The sequence below is a fragment of the Diplotaxodon limnothrissa genome, linkage group LG7 (genome assembly GCF_057381915.1).
Source record: "Diplotaxodon limnothrissa isolate DT_005_m linkage group LG7, D_limnothrissa_male_GT1.1, whole genome shotgun sequence".
In the NCBI taxonomy this organism is placed as follows: domain Eukaryota; kingdom Metazoa; phylum Chordata; class Actinopteri; order Cichliformes; family Cichlidae; genus Diplotaxodon; species Diplotaxodon limnothrissa.
Window position 1 is genome coordinate 34,342,104 of NC_140602.1, and position 21,103 is coordinate 34,363,206.

General features: G+C 39.4%; 1 protein-coding gene across 1 annotated transcript in view; it reads right to left on the reverse strand.

Moving 5' to 3' along the window:
* Positions 1-21,103, reverse strand: part of vldlr (very low density lipoprotein receptor) — a 62,787-nt gene that overhangs the window by 36,847 nt on the left and 4,837 nt on the right. The window contains exons 2-3 of the mRNA XM_085357966.1: positions 13,071-13,190; positions 6,756-6,878 (exon numbers count right to left, since the gene is read on the reverse strand). Coding sequence (XP_085214092.1) covers positions 6,756-6,878; positions 13,071-13,190 — 243 coding nt within the window. The remainder of the gene's footprint in view (positions 1-6,755; positions 6,879-13,070; positions 13,191-21,103) is intronic.

Sequence of the window (21,103 nt, forward strand, 5' to 3'; positions counted from 1 at the left end):
AAAAAAAAATAATAATAATAATAATAATTTCGCACCGTGTATGCCAAGCTTAACAAGACCAAGAAATTTAACTACTTGCACCACTGGGAACTAGTTCTTGTAGAGAACTGCTTCTCTATTCCCATCCCTATCCAACCAGGTACTAGCAAGGTATACAACAATGAAGTGACTGAAGTCAAATTTGAGTTAGCAGTTGGTAAATTCCAACAAACTACAATTGAGCTGAATAAAATTTGTATTATGGCATTTTAAGATTATGGTAGTTTCACAGCAAATGACATTAACATTTCTCATTAACATTTTTGCCTAAGGAGGCCTTTATAGGGGCTTACAAAGGCTCATTCATCTCCCTTTAGACTAGAAATAAAAATAAATAAATCATTTGTCTATATAAACTAGTGATGTTTCCACAGTGAAGCTGGCTTTGAAAGAAACTCCATTTGGACCCTTCCTTCTAACCTTCATGGCAAATCACTGCCTCCAGGTAAAACCTCCATTACCTTTTCCTGAAAATTCTTCATATTTTATTAACTCTGTAAAGTCTGAACTATGAAAAACCAAACTGTTGTTTTGAATCCAACTGGACTTTTTGTGGAATCTTCTGAGGAAAGAAAAATCTTGAAAACTGAAACACTCATGTACACAAAAACACAGCTGTTGGCTTAATCTTTGACTTGATTCTGTGATTAAATCAAAGACCAAATGGCAGCTCTGTGTCGTCCATTTGTCTTTACTGATTTTGAACGTAGCTCTGAGCCCCTCCAAGCTAACATACACATGCAGTTTCTCCTCAATACACTGATAAGTGCTCCCAGTAACCAATTACGTAGAATCTAAAATGGAATTGAGACTGGTATAACAATTATACCACAAGATTAAATACATGTTAACACTGTTTCAAGGAAGCAAGCTTTAAATTATTAATCTTATTTAATGCTACTTCCAATCATGAACACTTTCCAAGCCTCGAGTTTACACCAATTTAAATTTCTCTCATTAGCCACATAAAACTGACACTTGAGACAAAGCAAACATGGAAGAATCCTGCCAAGATCCACATAGTGAAACTACGCCTGTTCTGCAAGTTCTGTTTACCAAGAGGTCTCAAGTGTTTTTGTACAGGGAAATAAACTGAAATAATTTCCAGAAATGCAACTGCAGTACAAAAGTCCTTCATGCAAATGTGAAGGAAAAACAGGCATGTAGCCACTCAGACGACGTCACTCTGTTGCCTGCTGTAAAGTCATGAGCAACAGCTGGTCAAACAGTACAGCGATAAATGCTACAGTAGCAGTGTTGACTGGCACGTACACCACTGTAGTTATGACTGGAACTTCTCACACAGACTGCAAACTGATATCCCTGTCAAGACCTTCAGTTGACCGAGACACTTTTCCAAGTGAAAAGTGAGACATGCACTACAAGCTTTTGTAGAGCATAAACCGTACAAAAACTCAAGCTGATTTCAGAGAAAAACACTTAGATGAGTTTCATGACTTCAATCAGGGGTGAAAGAAAAAACAAAAAAAAAAAAAAAAAAAAAAAAAAAGGGGGGGGGGGCAGTTAAATGGCAACTGAAAGTTACTTTGTTCTTAAACTTGGGAATGTGGCTCCTCCAACCCACCGGACCATACTCTCACCTGCCAACATTCCCGTTTATCCTGGGGTTGTTATTCTCCTCAAATGTGTTACTACAGTAGAGAGTCTCACCACTTCAAGCTTCTCTAACAACTCGTCAGTTAATGTTCATAAATACACAAACAACACCTCTGATTATAAATAATATCTATGAACGTGAATTTTTAAACACCAGTTATATACAAGTTCCCATTCATAAATATTTTCTATTCCATTGTTTTGTGCTCAAACCTTGATAATGTTGCAATACAGACCTCTAACATTTGCTTGATGGCCTACGTATGTGCTGCGTATGTTGCATTTGTAATTGCATTTTGTAACCAAGCTAGTGGATGGACAGACACACTTTTTACATATGCACAACTTTATGAGAGCTGCTTTTTGACAGGAGCGGTTGAGTTCTGAAAGCACTCCCAAATACTCCTAACCCTCCTGTTATGTTGGTTTCCAGGAACACGAGTTATGCTTCTGGGTTAATTTGACCCGGGAGAAATTTACTCATCGAAAAGTGTCAGAAACACTGGCATTGATTTTACAATTTTCTTTTATAATTATGATTAGTTTCATTTTCTGTAGTGATGCAGATGACATGTGACATCTCTTCTGTTCTGGGTCAATCTGACCTGCAACATAACAGGAGTGTTAACCTGCAGCTCACCAACCTTGTTTGCGCCCCCATTATTTTAGCGTTTTGCCTGACTGGCCCTTCGTGTCCTTTGGAGCCCCTAATGGGGTTTCGTGCTCTTGTATTAACAGTAAAATAATGTCTAGTGTCAGTTTTTACTGTTGAGTATTGATACTTTTAAAAATTGGTGACCTATAACTACTTTTTCCACTTGTGGTCCAATCCAATACATTGTTACGGGCATTTGTATACATCTGGTACAAATTCATTACCAGCGCTAAAATATGAAGTCCCCGAATCATTTTATGGGTTTAAAAAAAAACAAAAACAAAAACCCAACCCAAAAACAAAGTTCAACTTAATTATTTTACCAAATAACAAAATCAAAGTGTAACAAAGGTCTTTAAGATGACATCACTTATGCATTTGCTTTTCCTTAGGCCAAAACTAAACAGGCTGAGGATAAATACAGTGAAAGAAAACAGCAAGTTATTTTTTCCCCTTACTGAGTCTTTCGACTGCTGCATCCTGCTGTCATTTACAGTCACCATATTCTCCTTTTCTTGCACCTGAAACCTACGTCGGCGTGTGGAGCTGACAAGATTCAGCTGAAGTCAAATTATATTTAATGGTGTCACCACAGCATGCTGTGTTACTATAAGTAACAAAAGCTTCCCAACAGGTGTTCAAACCAGCATCCATCAGGCTTCTGCCTTCTGACTGAACGTCACGGGCGAAAACAAATAGTGGAGCGACTGAAAGGAAAAACACAACTACTGTTGGATCTTTTCAGCCATGTCAACTTGCTTCACTACAGTTGGCAGTTAAGTAAAAAGAACCTTGTTACTCCAACATTAGTCTGCTTTAGCCAGAACACTGAAACCTCAACTGTCCAAACTAGTCTAATCATTACTTTGTCACATTCAACATGATCAGCTTTACACTGGGTCAAAATGTGGTGCGCAGGCAATAAGACGTGTTTATTGTCAAATACACAGAGAAGGGTTTGTCTTCAATCCAACAACGCGACCTGGCTGCTTAGTATTCCAAGACATTCTAGTGCTCATTTGTCCCATCTGGGAAGCCATACACTGATTTGCAGTTACTGAATGGATAACAGCAGGTGGTCAGCCAAGTCTTGTTTAACAGTGGTTGTATTATACAAAGTTATTTCAATGTTTGAACTGATGCACAGGGGGATGAATTAGAGATTTAATTCCTTTTCATTCATTTCACTGACGACTTTACAGTGGAGTTTCTCTCCATTTTATAGGCCTAAAAGTCTTTGTTTTCACTTCACCCACTTTGTCTTTCTAACTGTAGGAATTCTGTTGTAGCCTCAGCAACACCTAACAGCCAACGGCTTGGAACAACTGCTGCTGAAACGACTCCCCAACGGGTCCCGCTCATGTTTTGGCAGAAAGCACCAAACATCCCCTCACAGGAGTGCAGAAAGGATTGGCCCCAACTCTAAGATGTTGCTTTTCTGCTGGTTGTTACTTTCGTATCGTTTTCAGGTTTGTGCACTGAACCTGCTGAGTTGAAATACTGCAGTGGGAGGAAAGGGACTATACCAGACACACGACTGCTCATTGTGAAAACTCAGAGCTGGTGCGCAACCCTGTCAGACACCTGAGATGCTCTGCTGCCCCAGCAAATCTCACTCCAAACACTGATAAAAGTGTTGACACCCCCGTGTTCCAAGTTAAATTTAGTGCCTGGTTCTATAATTGTAACATTAACCATTTGCTCGTGTTCCCCCAAATAATGTTGAAAGTCATGTCTGTAACAAGCTTGAAACTGTCTAACTGTAAAGTCATTATTTTAGTCCATTTATTGCAATAATTTAAACCCCCACAACAAAACTGTTCCTTCCAACCTTCACTGCCATGCAAGTCGAGTTCTAGGTCACAGAAATGACATAATAGGAATTCTTCAGGACTTTAGGACTAAAACGTAGTTTGATTTTCTGCTTTAAAAATAACAAAGGAAGGGTGTTGATGTGTGCCAGACCAGAGTTTCAGTATTCTTTTACAGCAGCATTCATGAGCTATACTTTCTGCATTTTTATCATCTGCAATCAAGATTTTAAAGCTGCAGTGAAACCACTTTCATCTCCACTCTGATGTTTATCTATACACCTGAGGAGACACCAAAGTCCATTTGTCATTAACGCAGCACAGTGGAGGCAGCACACAGAAGTGATTCATTGAAGATCTTCATGAGTCATCTCTGATTTCAACAAGCACCTTGGTGAGACCTCATATCACACAATATTTAAAGCACAGCAGCTTTCCCATTTAAACAACTTATTTGACAGTACTTGTGGGGGGGGGGGGGACTCTTCCCTCACTGCTTTCAAGTACCTCGCTGAATTTCTGCAGCAGCATGAGCGTCTGTTATGAACAGCAGGGAGACTACCATTCACTTTGAGCTTAAAAACAACCCAGTTTGACCTCATGGAAAGCTTATTAAAGTTTATAAATGTGCTCTAGCATGAGTAAAGGCAACTGTGCTTGAAAATACAAGTTCAGCCACAGTTTTAGCTTCCCACAAAGGGCAGGTATGAAACTTACACCAGTTAAAATCTGTAGAAAGCTCTGCATCGGGAACATCTCGCTGCACTATTTGAATACATTTCAGTGTGCAAATTCAATTTCATTAACTTTAGGCCAAGAATTTTATTTTATTTTTTTAATTAGTACTTTTGAACTTCCATTGTGTTGGTTTTTGGGGCCTAGAAGTGACCATTTATGGAAAAGTGTGTGGACTGTTATCAGCAAATGCTATCAGTGCTTCAACAAGCCACATCCATGAAATCTTAAACCAGCTAATTAGTGCAGAGTAAGAAACTTTTAAATCAATTTAACTCATTACAACTGAAGCACAAACTTCACCAACCACATCAAGCCATTGGTCACTTTAAGAAATTAAAATGCACCAAGACGCACAAATGACGACGAACGGCCAGTTCAGTGACAAGTTCTCCCCAAAAAGAGTTTGTACCAGGCTGCAAGCATGCTTTTAATACTGTAAAAGGTGGGTCTCAAATGGGCATTACAGGACCAGCAGCAGCTGCTTCTCGAGTCAATGTAAACCTAATACTGTACCAGGCAGCAAACCAAACATGCAAACTAACATGCATAGACATTTGATCGTGTGTGCTTCAACTGTCAACTCTAATCTTAGAATTAATTTCATATTTTCACTGTTTTTAATGCATGGTCTGGGATCCCAGTCACTACCAGTTATGGGGAAGCAGCTTTAGCTTTCATGCACCAAGCTGCTGGAGCAACAGACTAACTGATAACACATTTGAAGACTAGCGTTTAAAACCACACAAGTCAGACGAGCCATCACATTTACATCAAATTTGGGTTTTTGAAATCATTGTGTGTCATTTTTATCGGTCTATTGTTGCCTTTATATCATCACTGGTTATGATTCTATTATTAATTTGCTTATTACACTTATCAATTCTGTTTTCCATAATTCATATAGTGCAACTTTTGCTTTTTGGGGTGACAATGGACTTCCACCTCAACTAAAATGTGGTATAAAATAACGTTTTGCTTGCTTGCTACAAGTGTGATGCGTGCTTGTGTCTGCCACGACCCCATGGGAGGAAGGCCGACCTGTCTGTGGTGGCCTACATCCTTGTGGCTGATGTGAGCCAGTCACAAGGATGTGAGCCAAAGAAGGCTGGACAAACAATTTTTAGGTCAGTTTATCCTCAGTTTTTTTGGGGCTGAACCTACAGTTTCCACTGCTGTTTGTATCTTTCACAGAATTAAAGTATCTCATGCTGCTTGACCTCCTGAGAGAGATGTGTATACAAGCTCAGGTTTCACACGTTAATGTTCATGATATTGTTCCTTGTCGTTAATCTTAATCTGTGTGATGGCTGCTGTGCAAACCTGTGAATGAACCCATTTTCCTCCAAGTAATTTATAAATTAAGAGTAACCGACCTGCATACAGCAGGAACAATAATCAATCTTGCAGCATGCAAACCTTTTACTCAGCACTAAAAAGACTTCAGTTCTGGGGCTCTCACTGTGTGCGATCGAGGCTGATTATTTAGCCCAAGACCAATTCTTTGCCCCATTGGTCTTATAATAACCGTACTCTTAACTGCTGGGGAAAACTGAAAGCACCATCCCCTTCCTGTTTCTGTTACAGCCAAGCCTAGATTTTCTTAAAAGATTTACATGGGGTTGCAGACTGAACAGCACACTGAAATGACCACTGCCACATTAAAGTTGGTTACATTTCATATTGATTGCATTGTGAAATTTACAATAAAGTAAGGTTGATCTAATGAGATAATCAGGCATTTAGACAATTACATTCTTACAAACTGAAAGGTTCCACTTTAACAGCTTACAGGTTCAAAACTAAATTCTGACCGAAAGATTCATATTTACTTTAGTTGCACATGTAACACTTGACTGTTGGTGTAGCGCAGCGTTCATCAAAAACCATCTACTTACGGCAGATGTCCAAGCTCTCATCAGAACCGTCTTCACAGTCTGGCTCCCCATCGCAGTGCCACCGCTTCGGGACACACTGCCCATTGTCACACACAAAGTCCGACTCCGCACAAGTCTTTTTAACTGAAACATGGGAGAGAAAATGAAATCACTGTTTGAATGAAATGTCTCACATTATACAAAGAAAAACACATAATATCAAGGGAAAGATCAAATCCATACTGGCGCACTTCATGAATATGAATTCATTTTTGCTCCTCTCCTGTGAAAAGGTCAGTTTACAACCTGTTCTGATTAAGCGAGATTCAAACACTACATTTGCATAAGGAATGCAGTCAATACGGTCCTCGGGAGGTTCGAGTGTCTCGCTCACCTTCCATCAAAGGGGGGCTGAAGACAAAAATAAAGTGTAATTTTTATTTGGTTGTAGGTCTGTTCTGGGACCTCACAACCCTTCAAACAGAACATATCAGTGACAGTCATGAAAAGGAAGATCAGCAGCTCTCACACTGCTTTAGCTTTACAGATTTATTGCACCACAAACATTTTGACATTTCAAGCACTGCTGTTTTTTAGACTACGGTGATGCAAGGCTATGCTGAAGCTACATGCCCCCACCTGACACATGTTTAAACCCAAATCTTCATGGTCCAACTAGAAACTACATTAGTTCACTTGTGTTTGAAGACAGCCAAGCACAATAAATGTGTGCTATAGCCAAAGAACCATGAATGCCCAAAGCCCATAAATGGTTGTGAACGACTGGCTTGGTGGTTCATTCCTTTGAAATTATTGCCCTGCCTCAGGTTTCCATCTTTTACACTTATTTTATTCTCCATTAATATCAATAAAGTGCTAAAACCATTTAAAGCCATGAGCTTCCCCCATTTTAAAGACCATATAAACATAAGGTTTACAAAACTAGGTAGTAATTAGGTAATAATTTACAGGTCGGTCAACTTCTACAAACAGTATATGCATAAGAGCACTCAGAGTGCAACTCCACCCAAAGGGCGAGGGTTATAATAAAATGATTTCTTACGTTGTTAGCATTGTTAATATGGAAATTAGAATGACAAAGACTCTGGCATTGGCACAAATGCTCTATGAAAACGATGCAGGTGTCATTAATGGGGACGCCATAACACGTATAAAAATGTTTTTCGATCTTCGTTTGAGCTCATTATCTCCCAAATAACTAATATTTCTTTAAGAGGTTTTGAAAATATCCACTTCCTCCCCAATTCGTGTGACCCTGACCCTTGACTGAAGCATTACATACCAAAAGGGTGAATTTTCTTTACTCATGATTGGAGCAGAACTAGCTGAAATCTTTGGGTACCATAAGCTGGGCATTCAATTTTGACCTTGGCTGCAAACAGTGAATTTCAAGGTCAAATGCTTAGGCCTTGTGGGACATTAGTACCTAGGTCGGCCATTTTGTTATTAGCCTCTACATCACAGTATTTGAAAATGTTGGTGTAGCTTCCAGTGTTTAAGCTAGACTGCAAACAGACAAACTAAAAGATCACATACTCCCTTTGGAAGGAGAATATTGTTCCTAGAATGTCACTTAAAGTCTGGAGTATAATAGTTTTTGTCCTTTTGCCATGTTAATTATGTGGTTACACCTTTGACTTTCTGTCATCGTTGTATTTTTACTCAGTTGTATATAGTATTTGTATTCTATTTTTTTATCTTATTGTATATTTATTTTATTTTATTCTACTGTATATAGTATTTTATTCTATTCTGTACAGTTGTGTACTGTATTTATTCTTATTGTATTCTAATTTTTGCCTCATAACTTTTGCACTGTCCACTTCCTGCTGTGACAAAACAAATTTCCCACGTGTGGGACTAATAAAGGTTATCTTATCTTATCTTCATAACACAACCTTTAAATTATTCTCAGTAACACTCTCACATTAAAAAGGAAAATACACCTTTATGCAAGTGCAGTCTCCAGGCTATGTTGGATTGATGAATCTCAACCAAACCAAAGTTTCAAAGAATCTGATAGGAACGACTAGAAATGTGGAAAGATGTTAATTTCTCATGTCGGTAGAGAAGACACAGAAAGGTTTCCAAGAAAACTTGTGAAACAACAAACTCCAACACTAGCATCTCTACTGGAGGCTCAAGAACACACTTCAGCCCTCTTCACCATCTGACCAGAATACAAATACAGACTTCAGAACCAACTCCAATTTGAAGCTCATGACAACAGCCAGCCACAGTGGGACTCATTACCAAACTCTTCTTTTATTAATTAAATCTGGATTCTCATCTTTCACGCATCAGTGAGCCTCAGTTCAGTCTGGGCTGAAAGTAAAACAGCTCTGATCTCCCAGAGAGAATAACAGTCTGAGACTCAAATACAACAACACGTCAGCAGCTGAGAGAGCGTGAAGGAATAAAACTAATTTTTAGTTTTCAGTTCACCATCACTGTTCGCAAAACCAGTCATCTGCTTCTGTTCTAACTGGCTATAAGTAAAACTCCAAATCTTCCCTGCAGTCACTCGATGCTGTGTATAGTGTACACTTCCAAAACCCGTTTGAAATAGAGTTCCCAGTCTAATTAAAATTGGCCATCAGGAAATCCTGCAAAACATTGTTGGGAATTAAGTATGGCCATTTCGAGAGTGCTAAAGCACAGTACTGTGTACTGATAAACCTACACGCTCTTAAAAAGGAGCAATATAATCATTCCATCTCAATTATCTTGTTTTTAATAATTGTTGGAAGCCATAATTTCAATTGACAGCAAAGCCCTACTTCCTCTCCCATCATCCCTTGTTCTTTTCTCCCTCCTAGCACCATCACATGACCCAGATAGATGAAAGTATAGGAGACACACACAGCTGTAACTATATTTAGCTCTGCTCTATGTGCCACCTTGACATCACCAGGTCATCATGTCCCAAGGGAACCTAGCAAAGCTCCTGATGGGGACTGAGCCAACATGGCAGGTTCTGAATGTCATGAGATTATATTCATGTGTGCAAATGTTAAGAGGAGAATAACCCATCAACTCCACTCTTAAAACTCAGTGAAGGATACGAAAGAAGAGGACAATGTGATTCGAATGCATTTATCTGCATCACAGACAAAATGTGTGCAGCATTCGTCAGGTCCTTTTATGACTTAAATATTGGTGGATCAATTTGAACCTCATACGTCACTTTACTCAAGTTCTTACTTTCAAACTTCGTCACCATGCTAGATGGGTAGGCAGGCACCATGGATGCCTGCCTACCCATCTAGCATGGTGACTGTCTTTATGGCTGAGGAGTAAAAGGCAATTTTGAGGGATTTTTTTTAAACACAAAATGCACATAATAAATTGATGGGATAAGCAGTAATCAGCAGGTGTAATAAAAAATATAATCTTAATATATAGTGTGTCCCTTGCAGCCAAGCATAAAAAGAAAAAATTAGTGCAAAACTAAGAATTTTAGTACCTGTTCTAACAGGTTTTGTAAATACAAAATCAATTCAAATCTGGCACCCTGTGAGCTGACCTTTACAGACAGCTCGACTCCATTTCCTGCTTAATTTACATGTTGTTCACATTGGCAGGAAAAGTCGTTTAATTGCAAGCAAGGGGGACTGTCGTTCAGTCGCCCACACTCCAAAAGGCCACAAACGGTGTAAATAATTAGTTTCCAGCCCAGTTACAGCAAGAGAGACATAAATGGCAACTGATCCACAGAGCAGTGCAGACAAGCTCCAGGCAAACATTGACACTGAGGGTTTTCAGGAGGTGAGCAAGTAAGGAAGAGACATTCTCATTAAACTGATGACACAAATAAAAATCAGTTTGTTAATCCATCTGATTTTTGACTGTTACACTGTCTGTGGTCTGTATTGAGGACAAGCGTCTTTGGAGTAGTAAAAAAAAAAAAAAAAGTCACATATGTTCACACCTCAAAACTAAGTAAAATTGAAGTCTGGTCCTACTTTCATGAATAAGAGTCAATAATGAAATGAGCACAAAAAGAGCAATTCTAATCATTTACTTCCTTCCCCGGTTCCACGCTAATGCTGACCTGACTGTGGGACCAACAAATTTATTCTGGCTTATTAGTTTCACTCCTCACCCATGTAATGCATTTGATGGATTATGTTAACTTCACATGTTTACATTTCTGATGGGACTGTGACATAATCTGTACGCCAACCAAATCCAGAATCAGTTTTGTTGTGTTGCCACAGAAGTGAACTGAGGTGGTGACATTTAGGCCACCAATTCATCCTTCCATGAGCAGGATGGCATGTGGGAGTGGGTCAAAATAAACTCCCACGTGTTCACAGTGATAAAGGAACATGTCACCAAGTATATTTTTACACATTTCTCAATAACCATAGCTCTACAGCAGAAAGTAAGACCCTTGTATAACTGGAGCCTGGCAGACTAAGTGTTACCAACACAATCACTTCATTGGTGATTTGAAAGATTTGATATATTTAACTCCAGAAATATCTGGACAGCTGCAATTCCAAGCTCTGTATGTCAGCACAATAGATTTAAAACTTAAGATGCAGAAAACCTGTTTTGACTCTTTAATGGTCAAAGTTTGAGCCAATTTGATGATGGACTCTGAAGCTTCTTGGACACATACCCCACACTCGGCAGGTAGCATCCCAGGAATGTAGTTACACATTCCAGAGACTGAGACCTCAACTACTGATGGGTCTATTTGGTAGCAATATCCAGTGTAAACTATTACTGATCACTGGAAGGAAGTCACTTGTTCACTACTCTATTAACCAGGATTCTCAGTGTTTACGACACATCTCATTTTCACAGCTCTGACTTAATCAGTTAAAAGTTCTTAGCAAAGTTAACGGTGAAAGATCAATGAGCTCCAAGTCTAACATTAGCAGCTCAGCTTCACTCATAACAACAAGAATACAGACAAGTGTGCAGGTATAAATGTAACCTGTGTTAATGCGATCTAAGCACAGAACCAACCCAGCTACAGGCTGCAGCACTCTCAGAAAGTGTCTCCGAAAGAGTGCGGGTGATGTGATGAATGTAACCACTCGACGTCACCGATCCTTTTGTTCACAAAGTCGTGCTGTAAAATCTCAAGTTGAGCACATTTGCAATCTTTGTGTTTGAAACCTTTGAGTCCACCAAGGACTAATTTACAAAATGATCTCATCAAACTTGGAAATAAGGACTCAGGACAGCAAAGCATTCATCAAGGTCAGAGCAAGGGAGCCGAGGTCAGTTTCAAAGATTTCTATAAATGTCCAGTGCTTGCTGGTCATTAGAAAACCAAAAAGTCTGTCCTACAACAAATGGCTTTTCAGAGCCAGAAAACCACATTCATCTTTTATAGTCTACAGAGTTGGTACATTCTGAAAATATCCCTTTTGCCCCAATAAAAATTCCTTCAGAACATGCAGTCAAGAGAGGAACCCTCTCTGGGAGGCACGCAGATCATTATCCAAGTCTGTCAAGGAGGAGAAAAAAGAAAGAAAGAAAACTTACGAGAGCACAGTTCACCACAGGGTACAAACCAGTAAGTTTCAAAATAAGGCCATTTCCAGAATTTGTCAAAATGCATATCTAAAAAAGATAATGCAGGATTCGCTCCAAAATGGCATTGATTTTAGCGATAATAGAAGATCAGTCAGCATAAGGATAACTGGAACTAGTAAGCACTGCGGAGGCTTTGAATGGGCATGATATGAACCATACAGCCTCATTAGAAAGACAGTCGAGGCCTGTCTATGAGATGCATGGGCATGTGCAGCATCGTACAGAGAAGCTGGATGAATTCTGATGTGCATCAGAACATTTAGCTCAGATTCAGCCAAATGCAGTAAAGTAGTTTGGACAGTGCCTCTCAGTACCAGCCGATAACCACCCAAAGACATATAGCAGCTTAAGTGGAATACATTTCTTCAACTACTTGAATTAAAGTTTAGAGTGTGCACTTCAACTCTCTCGATCATTTCCACTGTGGTGGTGTACAGAGGTAAGACTTGAATTTTCTTAAATACACTTTAGCCAGTTTTCAGAATCTGGCATTAGCTATATTCAAAAGATCTTCATCCAAAGAACACAGATGAGAATTTGTGTGTGGCAAAGGTAAATTACATTTCCTGACATATGCAAAGGTCTGATGACCTGAATGTTTAAATTCAGACTATAATAATCTATTATAGTCTGGGACATTTGGAAACCATTTACTTCAGTGATTCATAATGGAACAAATCTGGCCACGTGCATTAGTCTTAGTCTTTCACACTTCAAGTTGTTGGCATTGCTGTGTGACAGCTGAGTGTTTTTCCTCACCACATGAGTTCTCGTCGCTGCCGTCGCTGCAGTCCTCATCTCCGTCACACTGCCACACGGACGGGATGCAGCGACCGTTTCCACACTGAAATTGATTGGCTTCACATTCTGTCTTCGTACCTACAGAGGACAACAGACAGTTTGAGAGAGAGAAGAAAAACAAAAACTCAACTTATTATAGTCCCAAATGTTTCCACATATAATTTGGAGTCTGGGATGTCATTTCCATTTTGTTTTAGTTCTATCAAGGTTCGCTCCAGTGCTTAAATCTCCTTTTAAAGAACATTAGTTGGCACATATTTTGGAAATCCACAGTAACTTGTTTCACAATTCAAACTTCAACAACTAAAATGTAACACTAGTATTTCACAAAGAAATGACAATTTCATGTCAACTGAAAAACATGTGCAACAGTAAACTGAGTAGTTGTTGGGCTTTGCAACTATCACTTTAATTACAGCAACAACTTTGACTCACCGCTTAAGATAACAAATTGTGCTTGTTTTAACTTCACCAATACGCTCCTATTTTGCCTTTAAGTACAGTGGAGTCTATCCTAGCCGTCTTAGGGTGAGAGGCAGGGCACACCCTGGACAGGTCGCCAATCTGTCGCAGGGCACAGACAACCAATCGCACTCACATTCACTACTGCAGGCAATTTAGAGTTACCAATTAACCTATCCCCATTAGGGCTGGGCCATATCATACCGTAAACGGTAATACCGGTATAATGTTGGGCAACGATAGGAAAATGAAATATTGCGATAGAATATGGATAAAACGTGCATGCGCAGTGTCTGTTTTCATACATACATGGCAGAAAAGGCACGGTGCAGAATAAGAGTGAAAGCAGATCGTTGAATGGAACGGATGAACCAGAATTTGTTTGTAAAAAAAAAAAAAAAAAAAAAAGCTGCAACTTCAGTGGTGTGGAGCTGGTTTAGCTTTCGTCCGTCAGATACACAACAAAGCACTATTTTTGGTAGAGCATGCTAGCGGGCCGTCGTTATTACCGTGTTGTTTGGAAAATACGGCACACTTAAAACAATCCTTTTCTGAAAATCGACAGGTCCCCTTATGGATTCTGGTTTTGTTTACTGACCTCGAAACGATTGTGTCGTACACGGCGCTCGAAAATCTGTCAAATGTTTCAGTACGACTTTGCTAAGCTACGAAGCCGCACCGCTTGATGGATTGTTGGAGCATTACGGCTATATTAGGCAGGAGCCTCGCGGAGTGATGCGAACTGTGCTTCAACATAATATTACCGTATTGTGTGTGTGTAACCTCTAAGTTTTGTGGATGTTAAACATGGTTATGGTGAGGATGTTGGCCAATTTCCACTGGAAATGCATTTTGGTTAAACTGTTAGCAAGGAATTTGTACTGTTACATTTTTATATAACTTTAATGTACAAAAAAAAACCAGCTGCTTGTTTAAGTGAAAATACGTTTTGGTTGGTTTTTTTTGCACTAATTGTGGAGTTATAATTGACACTAGACAAGATACTTTACATCATCAGTTATATCGTTATCGCAAATTCTCAAATTTATATTGCGATAAACATTTTTGGCCCTGCTCTAATCTCCATTAACTGCATGTCTTTGGACTGTGGGAGGAAGCTGGAGTACCCAGAGAGAACCCACGTGAACACTGGGAGAACATGCACACTTCACACAGAAAGACCCCAGCCTGAACTCAGGATGTTCTTGCTGTGAGGCAACAGTGCAAACTATCGTCTCAAGGTCAAACCATCACCCAGAAATATGCAGCGAGTAACTTTAAAAATCTGAAATAATGCTGCCGTGCAGAACTGATTTAATACTATACAAACAGGTTCTCTTTGCTAGTGAAAAGAGGAATCTATATAAAAAGAAAAAAAAAAAATCACAAGAATATGAAAAATTTGAAACTTTTTTTTTTTTTAAGTAGGGTTAAATTTTGTTAAAACATGGATTTCCCCACAGTGCCTTAACTATAGGAAGCTCTTACGTGCTTGGACTGCTCCAAAACCCACCAGTTCCCCCACTCTTATCTTGAAAGTATAATGGCTGCAAACCAGCCCCAAGACATTCTTATCTAGCCCTATAGCCAAGTAGCTATTGTGTTCGGTTCTTTACGTCATTCAGATGCTTCCCCTTAGAACATTTCATCCCCATGTTTGACTACAGCTGGTGACTAGTTCTACGCTCCCAGAGGACTGTCCTAACCAGACTCTGAAGCTGACAGCTGCCATCCCCAGTGGCACTCTGAGAAGCAGCTAATATTGCAGTTTTCTGGTGTATGACAGTATGAGGATCATTCAGTGGAGCCTAAACAGCCAAGATTACCATGTTTACCACATCACTATAATTTAGTAAGGTGGAATAAATAAGTGGGGTGGGAAAAAATAAAATGATGGCTTAACCAGAAGAATGATTCTTAGGCTTCTCCATAAAAACCAGATTCCAATTATGAGTTTTAAAAGTCTGCTTGTGTCCTAAATGACAACACAATCCCACTTTCAATACACTGTAATGCACCTACCCACAGCCTGCAATGAGATATCAAAGCCTCTTAAATAGAGACATTAAAATGAAAACCTTAAGCTCATTTTGACACTTTACAAGTAAAACAGACATAAGCAAAGCACCGATTTGTAGACAGTACTGTGCAGTCTATTACCAGAGTACTGGAGGCACTACTCCAGGTCTTAAAATACCACAGTCTGACCTTGCTTTAGTGTCGACTGTCTGCCTGACCAGGTGGATAACTGGAGCACATAATGATTAAAAGCAGCCCAGAGGAAGTCACGGTTCCAACTGAATCTGTATGCCACTGAGGTCAATGAATTTAAAGATGTATGAAAAAAGTTTCCCCCCGATAAAACTTGAGATGTGTATAAAACATCAAAAGCACTGCAGGAATGCACACCAGAATTATAGCCCCGTCAGGCCAGAAAGAGCCTCTAAAAACTGCATTCAGACACTGAAACGCCATCTGAAGGATACTTAAGTGGGTCAGCAGCTCCTCCAGAGAGAAAAAACACCCCACACTGATTTGAACCTGAACAGCTTTGGGCCTTTAGCTGAAGCTGCAACACTTTATTCAAGATCTACATCAATGAAACCATGCCACAGTTTCAAGACATGCTGCCAACACCAACGACTAATATTCAAATGTTTTGTAAGAGGCCAGACACTTTAAAAATGCAAATCTGTCAACTTTAATATGTCACTGCTGGCATCAGGGGAGGGGGCTCATGACGCAAGCCAGCTTTACACCCTGGCAAGACTGCATTTGACTTCTGACATTTCCCACTTATAGTTGGTACATTTGTTGAATGTATTATAGCATTATTGTTTTTTGTTTGTTTTTTTTTAATCTAACATTTTCAGAGCTTAATACATCAGCTAAAGTATCCATGTAAGATTTTACAGGGAAAATATTGGAAGTTACAGAGCTTTGACAAATTCTAAAGCACAGGAGGTGGCAGGATTATTTCAGGGATAAAAACATTTAAGCTTACTTAAAAAAAATAAATAAAAAAACACACCACCAACCAAATCAATAATACACCCAAGTAAGAAACAAAACACTTGGGAAGGACATTCTTAATGAGTCAACAGGGTCAAGTTAATCATCAAAGCTCTCCTTTTCACATATTTTTACAAACACAGCCTTGTAGATTAAGGGTGTGACTACAGGCTTTCTATCCCGAAGTCAAATTTACTCCTGTCAAACCATCTACAGAGATGCTAAACACAAGCACAGCGCTGCACTAACAAAGCAAAGACTTGAACGCTTCATCAGAGCATGCTGTTGATCAGAGTCCAGCAGCTTCACCGCACAGGACGCAAATACACGCCTGCAGACATCCATTCATCCAAGACTACACCACCTGTACTTAAAGAGTTCATTTCATTCATTTTCCATTACATCAGGAAAACGGCAAGTAATTTCACCATATTAAAAATATAAATCAATCTAAAGAGACCAAAAAAAAATCATTAACCAAGACAAATCATAGAAAGGAGGAAATGTTTAGAGAAAAGGTCAGTGGTAAAGGCAAATTATTTTAAACTGCAAACATTTATATAAAAAAACAAAAAAAAAAACAGTATATTTATCTAATGCAAAACTATTCATAGCAACTGTTAATGGTGGAGGGCACTGTGGGAAACCGACAATGAAGTGGATAAGATCCAACAGCTCTAAACTTCATATTACTGAGAGGAGTCAATTATGACTGCAGCCACATTTATACAGGCCATTGTTCCAATTTTTGAAATTTTAAATGTTTCCACTGAACTTGACAGGCTACACCATAACTTCACTCATTGATATAGTACGGCTCTTGTTACCATTGCAGGCTTCGATTTTATTAACAGCCCTTTATAAGCCTTATTGCTGCAGAAGACTGGGAATTAAGTATCTTTCTCAAAAGTGACAATGAAAAGAGCCCAATTGAAGGAAATCAGTCAGGTTGATGCCTTTAAACTAATTGAAAAAAAGGCAATAGATTTTATGTCTGTAAGAGCGGAAGGAAATTTATAATTAAAATAATGCTATTTTTAAAGGAATGATTAAATGACTCCACATGTTATTGTGACTTTGCACAACTTCTTTAGAACCTTCCCTTATATATCCTCATGGCCACATTTGTCCCAAGTTTCATTCGACTTGACAGTGACATATGGACTTGATAACGGGCAAGATGATTAGAAATGATAGGAGACTAAGATTAGACTTAGTATTAAAAAAGTTACTACAAGAAGATCCATCCAAAAACATGACTCCTGTCAGAATGTTTTATTTTCTGATGACTTGAGAAAATAAAGTCCGACCATGACAAATACATTTCCTTGAAAAAGGAGAAACTGCTAAATGAGTCAAGCAATTACATAAAGACTTCCCATTTGTAAGATGACCAAAACAAGCAGACAAAGCTGAATAAATAAAGCACTCCGAGAGCCTCACTAACATTCACATTGGATCTGGGAATTCACTGAAGTCTTCAATAGGCACTGCCAAGCAAAAGTGTTGAGGTGTCAATGAAAGAAAAAAATAAATTAAAAAAAAAAAAGGGGGGGGGGGCTTATCCAGCACCTAGTGTTTTCCTTAATCCCTCAGCACTGCAGTGTTTCTGGGAAGACCTTATATTTTATGAAGAAAATTAATAAATTAAACTGTTATGAAGCCAGAGACATTGGCCATCAGCTCAATGAGCAACAGAATCCATTAACTGGGTTCAACAACTCCTGACCCATCTTCTGAACATATTCACATCTACGCAAATAAAAATACACAAGCAGAAAGTTATTCATGATTTCGCCAAACTTCCAACTTTCTCAGAAGAAAAAAAAATGTCAGGATACTGTGCTGCATACAAGACTTGATTTTCAGCGAGTGATTACACATATTCGGCACAGTTTAATCAATTCTGTGCAACTGCAACTACTCTCAGGGCAATGATTACAGCAGTATTTGTATCTGAAACGCGAACCAGCAACTTGCAAGTTACTGATCTCCCATGCCACCCCCCAACAATATGACATACTTTAAGCAACCGCTTTGGCAACATTGGGAAGGGAAAAAGCCTTTAACAGGAAGAAACCTCAAGCACAACCAGGCACAGGGAGGGGGGTGACCAGTTGGGGTGAGGGGAGGAATGAGGAAACGAGATAAAAACCACAACATTGATATTAGTCACCCATAAGGCTCATTCACAATTCAAATGTAGCCTTGACCTTGTGCACAATGATCACCCTATTGGTTTTCACCCAAATTGTGCACAAGTTTCACTAAAATCTGACCCAAGCAGCAACAATTTGTGAATTATGAAATGACAGTTCTGCAGTCCTTCAACCAGTTAAGTTAATAACCCTGAGAATGACCCTCACTCCTCAACACAACCCTTACATGGTGAGTGACTTTAGAATAAGCCTACTAGTCCCCTTGGCCTCCAAGTTTCTAACACTGAACACGCACCGTTTATGTCCCCTGAAGTGTCCATCCTTTTACAGTGTTCACCTTCATACTACTCAGCCCAGTTGTTCATGTTTCATTTCAAGGGGAGGGGGGGGGGGGGGGGGGGGGGGGGAGAAAAAAAAGGGGGGGGTTTGGACAAATAACTGCATATCTGCATGTTACAGGAACAAAAGTCCTGACTCATCACACTGCTGATGTACATTTAATGCCGACTGAGGTAAAGAGTGAGATCACATAAAGAGCCTCTGGCACACAGTAGCTGTTAACTCCAAAACAAAGCGCCACCATGTAAACCAGAGAAATCATAGAAGGTCCAGCAGCAACACTGATACACCTCCAATTTCTGTGGGACTCTAAAGTGAATCCAAAAAGAAAACAGAAGCCCAAAGCACAGTAGAAATATAAAAATATGCAGCATTTGCTAGTGTAAACATGAGGTGTAGTAAATGGGGTGCAGCGGCGCATACAAGTAACCATAAAGCCAAGCTGCAGGGAATGGTAAATATATTCCTGTTTTTGGCTTCTTTAAGAGCGTATCCTCCTGGGTTACTATTCCAATATCTACACAGAAAACCATCGGCTTGCTGTCTGGAAAACTGCACTTTGATCCACACATCGCAACAACACACCTCAGTAGTAAGCTCGAGTATACAAACCTGTACGAGCTCCTTCTCCCTGCAGTGTCAGATTCAATTTTGAGCTGAGAGTTGAAGCCTGAACCCTCCAGACTGTACAGAGTGAGGACTACTGCTTACAATGACATGAGAAATGTCGCTCTGCTTTAATGTCATTCTTTGTTTGCACCTTTACATTAAATATTTTAACATGACTAAAGATCACATTACTTGGCCATGTTTTACAGACTCTGCATACAGCTTTTTTTTGAAGCCCAACACGTCCAAGAAATAAAACAAAAACCTGGCCTCTTTGATTGTAGTCATTATTTAAATATTGCTGCTGTCCAGCTAGTCTCACTTTCAACCATCTGGTATATAAAAACTCGATTTCTGATTTGCTGTTTACTTTTGTTTGAGCAGCACAGAAGCAGGTTCAGATTGGTCTGTCATTTTCCAGAATACTGGCTCGAGCGCACCGACTGCAGTTTTCCACCAAATCGATTTATAGCCTTTAAGTTCCAGTTGATGCATGCTCTTTTAAGTGTGTGCATCCACCTCACTCCCACAATATTCACAGGATATTTGGTTAGTAGCAGCACTGGAGTATTTGAACAACCATGATTGAAAATGTTCAACTTTTCAGAACAAGCAGCACGAGCAAAACTTTGGTGTAGTAACAGATGATGATACCTGGAATACAAGTGTGATTTCTACATAGTTGCCCATCCATAACTCCAAATGGCTCCTGTGACACGACACTGAGCTCAGAGACTGCAGCATAAAACAATTTGAGCCAAATTGAAAAGCTTTTGCTCTGCAAAAGGAAGACTACGCTCACCAGCTGCTGTCCAGCACAACTGAACCCTGTTGAATCAGCACTTAAAGGCTGCTGGTTACTGTGTTCTGTTATTCATTGTCACAAAACAGTCGTGGTATTCTTAATTGAAGAAAAGGACTGATGTGCACGGCCACACTGCCACAAACTCTACTGCACTAATTTTCTGTGGCGCAGCCACTCTCTCCTCAAATATATAAAAACAAAACTTAAAAAAGCCAAAAAATACATTTTTTAAATAATTTTATTGATTTTCTAACCTGTCTCACTGACATCGTTTCATGTTTTGTGCAATACAGATATTGGTTGCCACCTTTCTCATTGGCACCCACAGTAAAAGATGCTTAAGCAATTTAGATTTTTAATATCGTGTACACCAGTTAACTGAAATGTAGTGATGCCATCTGCCACCATCCAAGTCGGCATTCCTGGAGAAATTAGAGCACTTCTCCCTCTCCATCACTGCGAGGTGGAAAGCATTGTGAACCAGCACTGTTCTGCATTACTGGGCACAGAGCACGAACTGTTTAATGTCTCAGTAAACTGTCAAAACTACACTACTTTAAGACTAATTTACAGAATATTCTCTATTACTACTGTGAGAAATACAA